Source organism: Miniopterus natalensis, chromosome 19 (genome assembly GCF_054644295.1).
Source record: "Miniopterus natalensis isolate mMinNat1 chromosome 19, mMinNat1.hap1, whole genome shotgun sequence".
In the NCBI taxonomy this organism is placed as follows: domain Eukaryota; kingdom Metazoa; phylum Chordata; class Mammalia; order Chiroptera; family Miniopteridae; genus Miniopterus; species Miniopterus natalensis.
The window spans coordinates 287,282-301,405 of NC_142099.1; the positions used below are offsets into that span (position 1 = coordinate 287,282).

Consider the following 14,124-nt stretch of genomic DNA (forward strand, 5'->3'; position numbering starts at 1 on the left):
TACACCCGCCCTCCTAGTAGAACCATGGAAAATAAACAGGCAGTAACAAATGAGTGGCGGCCAAATTGAGTTCTGTGGCTGGGTAAATTCTGTCCAGGGAAGAGTATGGAGAAAGCACCCAGGTAGTGGTGAGAATCAAGGCAAGGCTCACACTGAGCCACTTTGAGATGAATGGTGGGTTTCTACACACAAAGAGAACACCTAAGTTACGACCTCTCTTGTCTAAGATGGGGGGTGGGAGCGGTGCGTTTCTCCTCACAGAAAGTTATTCACTCTTTGTCAGCCCTGATTGCAATAATAATAATAATAATAATAATAATAATAATACAAAAGCAGAAGAACAAGCATTAGGACATTGTAAAGATCTGGGAAGGTCCACTCTGCATATCCTGCAGAGCCTAGGGACAGAGTCCCTTTCTTAAATAAGATGTTCCAGCTCCATTTTAATTTTGATCCTCTTGCCCCAATTTAAATGAGATTAGAAAATAACATTAAACCTCAAAGAGGAACTTTCTAATGATGCAACATGAGGCAAAGCAGTGGGTGAAGGTGTAGATGTTGGGTGAGGGCCTTCACATTGCTTGAGAAACTTGATTTTTTCCTCCTGGATGCACTTGCGCTTTCCTTCCGGTTCCCTGCTTCTGCGGGTGGATTCCAGTGTGAAATAAACGTGTCCAGTTTCTAAGCACATGTTTCCGCGGACTCCACTGCACTCGGGAGATATCTCCGGACAGGATCCAGCTCCGAGCAGCATGTTACAGGTGGCGCTGGGGGCCTGAAGTCGTCCTGAGGCTGTTTGATCACTACTGGTCCGCAGCCCAGCTCTTAGTTCTATTGGATGATAGGCCAACTATAACTTGTATCCGAAAATGCTAAACTCCTTCTAAATATTAAGGTGGGTAAGGGAGAGAAAAAGGCACGCCAGGGCGGGGAATTAGCTCAAATGGTAGAGCGCTCGCTTAGCATGCGAGAGGTAGCGGGATCGATGCCCGCATTCTCCAGTTTTTATAAATAACTGCTAAAACGTTCTCAGACAACTCCCCCGGCCTGAGTTCCGGACCTCTCATTGCCCATTTCATGACAGGGATAGCCATCGCGTAAAGACCCACGTACTGGTGATTACCTCACCTTCAGGATAGGAGAGGCAAGGGTCGACTTTTGGGGCTTTCTTCCACGCTTGCAGGTTTGAATAAAGGTTCTGAAGCATGAGAACAAAGATACAAGACATTGCCAGGCACAAAATTCGCAGGCAACTCTTCCTTACCTTGATCTAATATCTTTGTAGGAGAGGATTCTTCAATAGGTATTCAGGGTCACATTTTTGAGACAGGGTAAAAATGAGATTGGCACAAAATTATGAAGTGCTTTCTATTAAGAGAGATCTCTACCTTGTAATTCCCGAAGCTGGTAGAAAATCGTACTAATTTTTCTCTATTTTTACTTCTAAAATGTTTGTTTCTCTTGTAGCAGTGGTTCTGAAACCTTGCAGCACGTTAAAATCACCTGGGAGCTTTTAAAACTACCAAGGCGGGGGGCTACCTGCAACGCGGCCAGAGCGGGGGCGCTTTGTAAAATCTCCGCAGGTGATTCTGACGTTCCCTAACCGTTGTTAGCAGAGGTTGAGGAAGGCCGTTACCTAATTAAAGGTAGCAGTGGGCGTAGTGCCAGAGTTTCGTCCCGCGGGCGGGGGCTGTGGGCATCACCTGGGAAAATCCTTCCTGAGGCTCAGGACTCTCTGGCCACCAGGGGGCGCGCGTGCTCCACCAGGTCCCCGAGGTCTGTCGGTTCGCTTGACAGCCCTTCCCCCCCTCCTCCGGGTCTCCGCCGGGGGGCTGATTCGCAGCACTCGACCCATTGGGCCCATTGGGCCGCCCCTGATCGCCTGGTCCGGCTCCGGACTTCTCTGCGGAACCGGCTCCGTGCGAACCAAGGGACTGAAGTCTGGTCGCCGTATTAGGCATGGTTACGGAGAGTAACGATTGATATAAAAACATAGATTCGCTGCACAAGAAAAAGTCAAATAGATGCCCATCCAGGACTTAGAGAACTGGGAGGGACTGGGAATGAAAAGGGACGCAAAAAAGTCAGTTCCTTCGAGCCGGATTCGAACCAGCGACCTAAGGATGCCCGGGAGCTTCCACTACAGTCCTCCGCTCTACCAACTGAGCTATCGAAGGAAGCACGAGGGCCAGCTGCCCTCCGCGGATGCCAACTCTGCTCACAGCACCAGCGACCCGCCACCTCACGTGTCCGCGTCGTGGACAGGTCGCCGTGGACGAAGGAGAAAACGGGAACAGCCACTGATTTGCAAGAAGCAGTCGGGCACCGCTGAGAGAAGTCCCTGCTTCCTGCGGCTCTCCTCGCTCTCCGCTCTCTTTTCCATGTGTACGCATTTCTTGAGCTGCAACACTTGAAAATAAGTAGCAGATATCATGACTTTCCTCTTTAGACACTTCGGCGTACACACCCGTGTGTGAGGGCATTTTCTACATATGCCATCAGTATCACCTCTAAATAAAAAAAGGTTTCTAAACCATCAGAAATTCAGATTGAGTATGTCTGAGATGGAGCCCAGAAACCTGAAATTTTAGAAACTCCCCAGGTGATTCACATGTACAGTGGGTAGCCAAACTCAGGCGTTTCCATTTAATTGTCCTGAGTGAGGCCTGAGAGAGCATTAGAACAGCGCTAGTGAAGTCAGAGGGAAAGCGTGTGGTTAATTTGGCTTTTAGAATCTGTGTGTCTGCTTTCTCTTCTCGTTGTCGTGGGTGTTTGGGTGAAACACAAACCTGTAAAGGCACGAAAGCTTCAAAGGAATAATAAAGGAAGACATGAGCAGTGGGATTTTATAGAGGGGGGGAAATCTCAAAAAGTCTCCGTCGGTTTGACCAGGGGACTGATTTTCAAGTCACTAATAATAGCCAAATTCGCTCCAATCTGGAATAATATTGGCGAAGTACAGGGCTGAACTGACCTGCTCCACAACCAGCATGTATTTGAGCAAAAAGTGTGCATGGTGGGAATGAAGCGAACACACATCAGTGGCAGGACAGGGCAGTATCTTCTAGAAGGTAGAGAGTTCAGAGGAGTTGGGGTAGACATGCAGTTTGGAGTTTGAAAAATAGGCTTAAACTTTTGGATTTTATTTTGCAGGCAATTGCAACCTGTGGTGGTTTGGTTGGTTCTTTAATTGCCACAGGAAGGGGAAGAAAAGTTGGACACTGTGTCTATTGTGCTGCGTTGGTGTGAGTGACCACGCCCCGAAAAGGTGTAGGAGGCGGTGGTAATAGAAAATTTGTTATCCATGCTTCCATAATGACATGTGCTTGGATCAGAACGTGGAGTCTCCATTCTCAAGACTCCGTGGACACTGCTGCCTCTGAGCCTCTGCCCGTCAAACTGTTCCCTCTGGATCGTTTTGTCCACCGTCAGACTTTACCTTTTCCAACATCTCTGCACCTTCTTTCTGCATCCTAGACCTTTTCTGGTGTGGATGGTGCTTCAGGATCATCCGAAGAGCCTAACTATACAGAGTAAACGGCCTACTATAGACCAAATATGAACACAAGTAATAGGCCAGAAAAATACATTCCCTCCAGGGGGACGGGGAGTGAGGCCACATTCAGGAGTTAAGAGGGCACGGAATTGATTAGCAGAGCCAGGAGCAGTAGCCGCTCACGGAGATTCCGTAGTTCCACGCTTTAAGGGTGTTGGGCTCTAAAGTTTCTCGTTTGACAGCGAGGAGGGATGTCTTTTGGAGCTAATGGGTGTACATGAATCAAGTAGAAGAGCGTTAGAAGTAAATTAAAAAGACTCGCCCAACGTGGGGCTCGAACCCACGACCCTGAGATTAAGAGTCTCATGCTCTACCGACTGAGCTAGCCGGGCGCGTGTTTACAGCACGGCCAGTGTACTATGAGACAAAATCAAGCAGAAAAAAACATTAGAAGTAAATTAAAAACACCCGCCCAACGTGGGGCTCGAACCCACGACCCTGAGATTAAGAGTCTCATGCTCTACCGACTGAGCTAGCCGGGCACCTGTGGAAAACGGTCCCAATGTACTATGAAACTACTAAGATTCTATTTGGGATGACTTTGGATAGAAGATTCTAGATATTGAGATCACGTTTTTGTTTTATTGATAAAATCACATGAAATTCAAAGAATGTAAGCATTCTGTGAAATTATTAGCATGCGCTACACGCACTTTGACTACATCTTCCCACCTCCCCCCATTCTCACCAACCTGTATTGACAGACCACAAAATATCGTGAGAGAAACAAGCAACAAAAGTTGGGCTCGTCCGGGATTTGAACCCGGGACCTCTCGCACCCTAAGCGAGAATCATACCCCTAGACCAACGAGCCACACGCCTGCGGGCCTCTTCTGAATGTGTTAAATATATGGTGAGTTTCTGTTTGTTGTTTTTTTGTACTTCATGTATAAATGTGTGCAACTATAACTAATATTTTCTTTTTCTCTCCCTCCACCTTCCTCTCTCATATTTTTCCTACTTTGAAAAACCTGTTGCTCTCAGAACTTCCCCGGACTTTCCCTCCACCCAACCCTCTAAAGACTATATAAAGCCTTATTTCTCAGAGGTTGTTGACCCATCCTTTGAATAAACAACTGTGGCGTTTGTTAGAAACGCAGAAACCTGTGCCCTTTCTCTGGGGCGAGGTCCCATAGGCTGCATTTTGACAAGGCTCCTACGGCCCCTGCAGCTGTAAGCGCGGGGCTAACTTGGCCCATGTGCGCGTTCCCAAACCCACTCGGTCTCAGCATTTCCCACGTAAAATAGTGAAAACAGGTGAAAATTTACTCAGCAGGATACGAAGCTGTGAGGACGTGAATGAGTAGAGGAAATGGTCTGCACAAGGAACCAGGAGATACATAATTAGGGCGCTGAAAGTCTGGTGAAAAATGAGGCTGATTGGCAGGAGTCACACCAGGAAATGACAGAACAGAGGGACAGGTCGGTGACAGAGCCTGGAAAAGGGCTCAAGGTGGGATCCTCTGAAGATCCGCCCCGATGGAAACACTGCGCGTCGGGGACACCGAGTCCGGGCTGCTCACGTGGCCCCTCGTTCCAGTCGCTCAAGACTTATCTGTTTGGGAGCATTTCGAGGGAAGTGTTTGACCAGCAACCTGGTGACATTCTTGTTCCTTCTGATGAATTTAATAACTGCTAAGGTGCCCTGCAGCGTGTCTGCTGCCCCAGGGCAAGCGCTGCGAGAACTCCGCTGGCGCAGGCCCGCGCTCTGGGCTCCCTCTAAGGGCCCGCGGCGGTGGAGACGCTGCAGGCGGGCCTGGGTCTTTCCTTTTCTAGGAAACTACACCCGAGTGCGAAACGCCGCGAGCTTAACCACGGCCGCGGAAAAAATAAAAGTAAAAGTAAAAACAGAGCACCCTTGGCCCGTACGGGGATCGAACCCGCGACCTTGGCGTTATTAGCACCACGCTCTAACCAACTGAGCTAACCGGCCAGCCGATAAGCGCCACCTCGAGAGGAGGGTAGAAGAGATTTCTCCTCTTGACCTTGCTGTTTTTTGGGTTTTTTTCCCCCCTTCCAACAATGTGATGCGTTCCAGCAGCTGAACTCGCCCACACCGACCCGGGGCTCTCATTTTTCCAATGTTGGTCCTATTTTGTCGTACCCGACGCAGCAACCACGGGATAACAATACGCCTCCTTCCGTCTTGGTGTTCTCAGAATAAGATTATTTCTCTTCTAAAGGCCAGCCAGACACCATAAGGTGGCCGTTAATTTAATGAATCCTGGGCAATTCTCCTGGTTGTTCCTCTTCGGCCTCTCCATTGGGTATGTTTATCTCTTTCAATTTCGTTTCAGATAAAGATTTACCAAAAGACTTTTAAGCAATTTAGTTTCCCTCTCTACATACACAGTTTACACGCAGTGGCTAAAAGGACACTGTAAGAAATTAATGAAGAGGATGATACAGCATATTTGGACATTTTTAAAATGTAACTTCTCATAGTGTGTGAATAAAAGGGACTTGGAGATGCCGGGGATCGAACCCGGGGCCTCATACATGCGAAGCATGCGCTCTACCACTGAGCTACATCCCCTGCCCTGTGGATGGTCACTTTGTTCTTCTCCCCAACTTTTAAAATCTGATTCCCCCCCCCCCCCCCCCCGCAATCGTAAGATTTTCTGAATGTTAAAGCTAAATTCTCCTTCACTTATTCATAAAAACCTTGAAATGGTTGATGGGACATTTGTCATTATTCCAAGTGGAGGAAGCCTTGCAGCTTTCTGACCTTGTCAGCGCTTAACGCAGAGATACAGGGATAGAGCTAAGTGCCTGCTGACCAGGAAAAGGGGAGCGGGGCTCCCCCTAAAAGCTTACTTCTTTTTTTTTACTCTTTTCTCCAAACACAGTTGAGGCCCGGCACAAAATCAAATCGTTTCCCCTGTCCCTTTTTAGGTGTCCAAAGTGCCGCGGAAAAGGTGATTTAATTAACTCGTTAAAGAACAGCATTGGATCGGCTTCCTTTTGAAAGTACTCTGCGGAGGCCCAAGTGTAGAATATTTCAGCTATTTCTCCGGGAAGCCTAGGAACTGAAGGCCAGCATTCGACAGTTCTTGGCTGCACTGAATTCTACGCAGTCCAGTATGTATTAACAAGCATTTTCAGAATGACTAGCTCTGAACAGAAATCACTTAAAATTTCTAAAATGACTTTCGCCTTCGATTTTATAGTTCAATTAAGTATAGTTGATGTGAGCGCCTTCTTTGCGTGAGCCCGGATAGCTCAGTCGGTAGAGCATCAGACTTTTAATCTGAGGGTCCAGGGTTCAAGTCCCTGTTCGGGCGCTTTCGTTTTTCCTCTATTTCTGCAATTTTATTCAAAAAATAGTGACAGGAAGGAAGGAATTGTCAATTCATAGGTTGATTTCCCTAAAAAATAAGAGGGAATCCTGAGCACGGCATCGAAATAATAAACTAGGGTCTGTTCAGAAAATAAAAGGGCCTTTTAGTAAGGCGGCTGGAAACCACAGCACACAAAATATTTCATCTAGAGCATGAGAAAAAGTTTTATTAACAGTAGTTACCAGTTATCAAAGGTCAAACTGTTTTTGAAAAGCAACAAAAGCGCGGTGCATCAGCGTGCCCCCGTCTGGTCGCCTGCTTTGCTCAGCTCTGGGGATGCCCAGGTAAACGGCATGTTGCAGTGGGGCCGGCACTCAGAACTCATGGCCTAGCGGTTTCCAAACCGTTTGGCCAGCACCTGTTTGAAGTTTAGTTTACCTCTGCATCCAGAAACACACAGGTAACAGGAACAAAGGTTGCCTTCATTACCACTCACTCTTTGACATGCCCTACATTCTGCTATTTCAGATGCTGATTTTTCTAAATGCTGGGTGCTTCCCGCCATTAAGTTGATTTCAAGTCCTCCTGCTTGGGAAACACTGGGCTGTAGGGTAACCATGAAATGAGGTGTAACATGGTACCGGGGGATGGGTGCTGTGCTGAATAACCTGCCTGCTCCAACTCTTGCCCTAAATCCAAGTCCCCTGTCCTGGCGTGAGCCAAAGCCTCCAGTCACCTGACCGACATTTTTCCTGCCTTGCTTGATAGCCCTTGATTGAGACTTCACTTGGTAATTGATCAAAGCAGAAATTTCATCCTAATGGATCCAGAAGATAACAGAAAAATTAAATTTTTTTCTACAGCTTCCAAGGGGCAGCCTGGGAATCCAGCGCAATCCAGACCGGCCGGAGCGCGGGGTCACCGAGAAGATGGCCCTCCGAACGGCCTAGAGGGGACCCGGAAGTGCGTCTGCGCGGTGCGGCTTGTCCGCCGGAAGTTCCGGTAGGGCTTTCGTACGCCATTTTTGTGACCGGACGGGGGCGCCATTGGAGGGGTTTGGAGAGGCTCGGTGTCTGTATTACGGGGTCGCTGTGACCACAGTTGAGAACCGAACGTAGAGGCACGAGGACGAATACGGGGAAATGAGTGTCCCTCCGTCTTCTTTTCAACCCTCGCAGGACCAGTGCCTCCGTTTTCGAGAGTTGTAAGTTCGATTATTGAGAACTCTGGGTCACTCAAGCTGTTTCAAGTCAGACACCAAATTCCCAAAATGTTTGTAAACCAGCACGTTAGGTTATGACTTGACAGATAGAAACGTAAGTGCCTAATGGATCGGAAAGGTGGGCAAGGGCGTTTAAAGGTGAACTCACGTTTTCCTCATTTCCCCTTTCCCATTTGAGGAATGTTTCTGTCTAAAAAATTACCGTCCTTGTACAGAAACAGTCTTCCTTCTCGCTTTATGTTGCTGGAGACATACTAGCGCTCTGAATTCCACGACCACTTTCCCCCTGGAATTTACTGTCCTTTCGTTACTACCCTTCTTCACTGGGAATTACCACTGTTTAGCTTGCAGACTATTTTTATTACTTGCATTTGAAATGAAATGGGGGTAGTAATATTGAATATATAGTCATGGAAATAAAATTATGCATGTAAATCACTGAGCAGACACAGTTGTTGGCAAACAATAAACACTTAAATAGTGTAAAGAACCTAATATAACTTGGTTATGCATTTTATTTTGTTGATTCAACAACTTACTGAACATCTGTGCACCATGTTTTCACATCCTTCAAAGTGTTATTACTCTTACTAGAAGACTTTTCTGCACTCCTTGCTTGACCAACTTCTGTTTGTTTTCATTTTGCTGTTTAGGTGTCAAAATGCCCCATGAAGCCCTCCCTAAAACCCCTTCAAGTTCTGGCGTCCAGGTTAGGTCTCCTGCAGCATTATCACAACACTAAGCACACTGCTATGTGGTGATATCACTTGGCTTTGGACTGTGAGAACAGAGAATGCTTATCTTTAATCTTGATCTGTTTGGGAAAAAGGAAAGTAGAGGTTTGTTATTTATGGAATACAATGGGGTGGGCATGGTTTAGCAGAAGAAGGATGGTAATATGCCAGGATGAAGTAGACTTCCCAGCAATTCATTTGTGACAGCCATCTAACTGGTCTTCCTCCTGTAACTCTTCTCCCCTTACAGCCTATAGCCCATGCATCAGCCACACACACAGACCTTAGATTGTGTCATTTCTCTGTTCAAAACTCTAATGGCATCCTATCATGGAGAGAAATTACAGCCTGGAGAGTCATCATTGTCTGGCCCTTGGCCATCTCTGCAGTCACATCAACTATCGCTCTTTCCCTCACTCTAATTCAGCCACTTCTGCCTCCTACTTCCTCCTCACTTCTGCATTTGCTATTCCTTCTGCTGGAATGATTTCCCCTCATAGTCACATCTCATGTTCCCCTATTTCACTAAGTGCTCTGCTGAAATATCACTGAACCACCCTAAGTACCCACTTAGTTCCCTGTCACATAAATATGTGTATTTTCTACCTGCACCCCAACCCCCAGAAAATAAGCTTGGTGAAAGCAGAGACTGTTTTGTTCACTGTTGTACCCCTCCCCACTCCCTGGGCACATGGACAGTGTCTCATATTAGAAAAAGGAAAAATGGTTTAAGGTGGTGAACAAATTGTCTGTATGTAGAGAATCTATGGTTGTCTATGTAGAAAACCCAAAATATGTAAATGTAAGAATTGATGAGAGTTTAGCAAGGTTGCTGTATACAAAAATCAACTTTCAATGAAAGCAAAATGTAGTAACTAAAAATATACCATATAAAATAGAATAAAAAAGTATGTATAAAGTCCCTAGGAAATATTAACAAAAGAAGATATTCTTGGAGAAAATTATAAAACTTTATTGAAAAACATTGAAAGATCCTAAATAAATGGAGCTATACTACGTTCATAGATTGAAATACTAAACAATGTAATTTATAAATTCAATACAAATCCAATAAAATTCTAACACTTTTGTTTGATTTAGGACTTGTCAGTCATAGCCAAGACACTCCTGAGGAAGATAAATTTGGTGGAGGTGTTGGAGGTGGACGTTGGATTTGTCCTGAGGTATCAAGACTGCTTTTTAAAGTTGTAGTACTCAGCACTGCCACAGGTTAGACAAACTGACTGGTCAGTCAGAACAGAAACCACCATCAGACCCTACCCCCACCCCACACGGAAACGATTTATGAAAGAGCCAATGTTACAGATTAGTGGGGGACTGGATAAACTTTTCAAAAAATGGTGCTGGGACAACCACTTATACATATGGAAAAAATACTATATTGAACTTCTGTCTCATATGCTTCACAAAAATCAGTTCAGGAAAGGCTAAAGATAAATGGGAAAAGCAAAACTATACAACTTTCACAAGGCAGTAAAAAATATCTTTATGAGTTTGGGTAGGAAATGATCCCCTCCCCACCGCCAGTTTGTATTCAGCTTTTGCAGATACTTAAAAGAACACACACACTCAAATCAACAACAAAAAACCAGTTACTTCCAACAGAATATGGGTAACAAGCTATAAAATTTTACAACTTCCAAAATCCCTTCCTCAAAAAGTCAATCAAATCTTCGGTTGCTGCTTTGAACAGGAAAAGATTTCAGAAGGGATAGACATTTCATGAGGCATGTAAGAACTTTTCACAGGTCAACTTTGACATGAAGAAAAAAACCTAAAACCTGCAGGATTCTCAAAGGGATGATCCACAAACTACAAACAGAAATCTTGGTTCTTTTGAGCAACACCATCTCGATGTCATCATCAGAAAGCTTGAGTGCTGCTACCCAAAACAGTCGATTTTAGGGGTACCAAGGCCACATCCTGAGTTGTGGTTTCAGGAAGTCAGCTATATCTTGATGGCATCAGGAAAGAAGACATGACATTTGGTTTCCCACAATGAAAGTCTTCTGAGCCAAAGTGACTCAAGTGTAAATGGAACCAAGAATAATCTTCAAAAACAAGAACAGCAAATCCTATTTTTCTCCATTTCAATCTAGCCTCTAAACACTGTATTAGTGGTACTTGCCCTTTCCACAAAAGATGGCAACAAAGTGTCTTGTGTGCTAACAACATAACTTAAAAAAAACAACCTACGTTTTTATAAAATTTGATTTAAAAAATAGTATTTCAAACAGAGTCATTAGAAGTATAGACTATGAAAAGTCCACTTCACTTGGCATCCCCAGTGCCTTCTGCTTTCTGTGACTGGGCTGTGGTGGTGTCTCGAGTTTTTGCAGGGTTCCCATCCTTGCCAACATCTGCTTTCCCCTTTCTTCCTTTGGGCAGCTTCTCCCCCTTCTTTGCAGGGGCCTTTTTAGGCCTGGGCTCTGGTTTTGGAGGAGCAGGCTTGGCAGACAACCGTGCAGACCTCCTCTGTGGCTCATCCTTCACCTTCACCTTGTCACCTTTAGCATCTCCTTTTGCCTTTCTTTTGGGCATGGTGGCAGCGGTGCTTGACAGGAGGCTTTTCCAGTCCCGGGGGTTCTCCTGTTTTCCTCACGCTGCTCCTAGAAAGATTCATTTAACAAGGTACAAAAAGTGTAAACCATAAAGGGAAAGACTGACATTTAACTACATTAAAGTTCAAATTTGATTATACTAAAATTAATAATTTGTGTTTATCAAAAAGATAGCATAAAAATGTAAAACGATAAGTTACAACCTGATGCTCATGATGCATATAACTGACAGTGGACTAGAGCCAGACTATATGAAGAACTTCTGTAGGTCCAGGAGGAAAGGACAAACTGAAAACTTGAACCGGGCCGAGTACTGACAAGCACCTCTTAGAAGCCTGAATGGCGAATGAGCGCGTGAAAGTGTGTTTTCTCTTTCATCTTTAGTCTGTCTCCACTGTCCATGCACCAAATCCCACCTCATCCAGTACTCACTCCCGACGCAGCGAACACATGCAAGGCACATTTTAGCAGCGTCCTTTTGGTCCCTTGACTGTTACCGAACTGGGTTTCCGAAAGATAGTTCTGACTTGAGCACTGATCTCAACCCCACCCCGAAGTCAGAAGGCCCCCTCCTCTCTCTGCCTCTCACGGCGAGAGAGGGCCTTGGGGTTGGAGGAAAGGCCTGGAAGAAGGTGGTTAACACCAGGCTTAGGAAAGACAGAATAAGGTGTGTAATATAAGAGTAAAATAAAGGAGCACAGGCAAGGCGCAGTGAGCTGCGGGGGCGAGAGTTACAGGGTGTCAGTCACTCTCCCCCACCTTCCAAAGGGAACGTCAGTCGAGGCTGCAGCCTGAGTTTCCGTTTGGGGTTAAGGAAGGTGTGCGGAACCCAAGTGACTGCGCCCTGACCCTGTCTCCATCTGGGCCCGGGGCCAGGGACGCACCCGAGGGCGCCGCGCGGTCCAGGAATCGTTAGTTCTCCCGGAGCGGCGCCTGGACGTGTCTCCGAGAAGCTGGACGCGGACCCGGGGCCGGCCGCTCTGGTCGCCCGCGTTCCTCTCCCCGCTCGCAAACCCGAGGCTTCGGCTATGACCCCGGTGTCTGGGGGTGGACTCCAAGGTCCCGCAGTGCTGCTCCCCAGGGCTGCGCTTCTGCACTGTCCCTCATTAACTCAGTAACGTCGGACCGGACAGAGTCCGCTGTCTCGTCCGTCCATTGGACTCTCAGCTCCTTCTGTGCTGGGGCCGCTTTGCGTTCGCGGCGTTTACGAGACGGGGGAAGGGGACGGGGAGGTGGGGCAGGACCCGGTCTCACGTGCCTGAGCCCCGCGTCTACCAGTCACCGGGTGCACCCGGCGGCTGGGGCTCCCCCGGCTTCCCAGGGACGCGGCGCTGTCCTCGGACACGGGAAGGACGCGGGGTTGGAGGGGACGACGCGCGACCCCGCCTGGCCCTGGGGCCCCTCCTGAGTGGTGCGGCCGGGCTGCAGATAAGAAGATCTTAGAGTAACTGGAACTGAGGGCAGGCCCCGCTTACGGCCTCGCTAACGGGGCCCAGCTCAAGCGGCGAGGACGGAGGGGAGGGCGCCCCGCTGCCTGTTTAAACAGATAAGAAACCCGCTCGCTGGGAAGGAGGGCCCGGGCCCGGTCGCCACGAACGCGTCACCAACGTCCCCTTCAAGTCGGGCACCGAGGGAGCCCGAGCACCGCGATCCGGACGACTGGCTTCTGACCCTTGGAAACAGGGATGGAAACGACAGTGGTGGTAACGGGCCTAGGAAGGGACCCCCAGGCCGACAGGTGGAATAACGAGACCTGGTTCCCCAAAACGCGTTTGAAGATCCGGTGACTGTGGCCGCCGGCCGGGTGTCCGACGGGTCAGAGGCCAACCAGGCGGCAGGTCCTGCGGGAAACCCGCGCGGCGACGCCTCAGGCCGCGGCAGCTGGTCGGTCCCTTAACTTGGGGGGGGGGGGGCGCCTTTGACGGGAGCGCAGGCCAAGCGGAGGAAGCCTGGGCCCGTCGGCGTCCACTCGGAGGGTGTCCCGCTGGCGACACCTGGGAGCTGGGGGGGAGGGACCGCGCGCCGCTACCTCCCTGCCGGGGCTGCGGCGGTGCCACCGACCCCGCCGGCCTAGAGCGCGCGGAGCGCGGGCCAGGAGGCGCCGAGAGGCTCGGCACTCACCGAGCGGCAGGCCGTCCCCTCGCGGCCGGGAGGCCGGGATCCGCGGGCAGGAAGGCCGCGAGCGCGGGATGCGCTTCCGGGGCCCGGCTCCGCGCCCACGTCAGCACCGCGGCCCGGGGCGAGCAAAACGGGAAAAGGAAGCACGTGCTTACCAGGCCGTGAACGTGTAAAAATGAAGTAAAATAGGTTTTTAAGTCAGTCATTCCATAATGGAAAAACACTCCCACAAAAAGCTTGTTTCCGCCCGGTTTCGAACCGGGGACCTTTCGCGTGTGAGGCGAACGTGATAACCACTACACTACGGAAACGCCGCGGCAGCCAGCGGCGCGAGCCGCCTGTTCCCGCCGCGCCCCGCCCGCCTCCGCGCCGGCGCCTGGGAGCGCCTGTGCTGCGCCTGCGCGCGCCCCCTGCCCGGCTCCCGCGCTGGACGCCCGGATGGCGAGCGCGGAAGGGGCTCCAGCCCTCGCGCGGGGCTGCTCACGGCTCCTCAGCCCGAGCGTCTCACGCAGCCGCTGCCCTTCCCTAAGGTTCCTCCGCCCCGAGCCTTCCTCCGAGCGATCGGCGGGCGGGCGCGCCGCGCGTGGGGGCGCCGCCGCCTGCTCCGCGGGAAAACTCCTCCGCGGGCGCC

General features: G+C 49.1%; 1 protein-coding gene and 9 non-coding genes across 11 annotated transcripts; 2 read left to right on the top strand and 8 right to left on the bottom strand.

Moving 5' to 3' along the window:
- Positions 1 to 928: 928 nt before the first annotated feature.
- On the top strand, positions 929 to 1,001 carry TRNAA-AGC (transfer RNA alanine (anticodon AGC)). Its single transcript has one exon. It is a non-coding gene; the product is annotated as a tRNA-Ala (tRNA).
- A 1,088-nt stretch (positions 1,002 to 2,089) lies between these two features.
- Positions 2,090 to 2,177, bottom strand: TRNAY-GUA (transfer RNA tyrosine (anticodon GUA)). Its single transcript is given in 2 exon segments — positions 2,090 to 2,125; positions 2,141 to 2,177. It is a non-coding gene; the product is annotated as a tRNA-Tyr (tRNA).
- A 1,638-nt stretch (positions 2,178 to 3,815) lies between these two features.
- TRNAK-CUU (transfer RNA lysine (anticodon CUU)) lies at positions 3,816 to 3,888 on the bottom strand. Its single transcript has one exon. It is a non-coding gene; the product is annotated as a tRNA-Lys (tRNA).
- A 77-nt stretch (positions 3,889 to 3,965) lies between these two features.
- On the bottom strand, positions 3,966 to 4,038 carry TRNAK-CUU (transfer RNA lysine (anticodon CUU)). Its single transcript has one exon. It is a non-coding gene; the product is annotated as a tRNA-Lys (tRNA).
- A 260-nt stretch (positions 4,039 to 4,298) lies between these two features.
- TRNAP-AGG (transfer RNA proline (anticodon AGG)) lies at positions 4,299 to 4,370 on the bottom strand. The gene has a single exon. It is a non-coding gene; the product is annotated as a tRNA-Pro (tRNA).
- Positions 4,371 to 5,415: 1,045 nt separating this feature from the next.
- TRNAI-AAU (transfer RNA isoleucine (anticodon AAU)) lies at positions 5,416 to 5,489 on the bottom strand. The gene has a single exon. It is a non-coding gene; the product is annotated as a tRNA-Ile (tRNA).
- Positions 5,490 to 6,020: 531 nt separating this feature from the next.
- Positions 6,021 to 6,092, bottom strand: TRNAA-CGC (transfer RNA alanine (anticodon CGC)). Its single transcript has one exon. It is a non-coding gene; the product is annotated as a tRNA-Ala (tRNA).
- A 675-nt stretch (positions 6,093 to 6,767) lies between these two features.
- On the top strand, positions 6,768 to 6,840 carry TRNAK-UUU (transfer RNA lysine (anticodon UUU)). The gene has a single exon. It is a non-coding gene; the product is annotated as a tRNA-Lys (tRNA).
- A 3,330-nt stretch (positions 6,841 to 10,170) lies between these two features.
- On the bottom strand, positions 10,171 to 13,802 carry HMGN4 (high mobility group nucleosomal binding domain 4). Of its 2 annotated transcripts, none has more exons than XM_087827722.1 (2): positions 13,649 to 13,802; positions 10,171 to 11,423 (listed from the first exon to the last, which is right to left on the bottom strand). In XM_087827722.1, the coding sequence occupies exon 2, from the start codon at positions 11,353 to 11,355 to the stop codon at positions 11,086 to 11,088; it is 270 nt and encodes an 89-aa protein (XP_087683848.1). In that variant the 5' UTR covers positions 11,356 to 11,423; positions 13,649 to 13,802; the 3' UTR covers positions 10,171 to 11,085. The 2 variants fall into 2 exon arrangements, 1 of the variants encoding a protein (XP_087683848.1); XR_015716102.1 differs by lacking the exon at positions 13,649 to 13,802 and adding an exon at positions 11,579 to 12,811 and having other exon boundaries at positions 11,391 to 11,423.
- On the bottom strand, positions 13,732 to 13,804 carry TRNAV-CAC (transfer RNA valine (anticodon CAC)). Its single transcript has one exon. It is a non-coding gene; the product is annotated as a tRNA-Val (tRNA).
- Between the last annotated feature and the right edge of the window lie 320 nt (positions 13,805 to 14,124).

Bases quoted from the DNA above. Each gene is read 5' to 3' on its own strand.
- HMGN4 (XM_087827722.1), bottom strand. From the start codon at position 11,355: ATGCCCAAAAGAAAGGCAAAAGGAGATGCTAAAGGTGACAAGGTGAAG.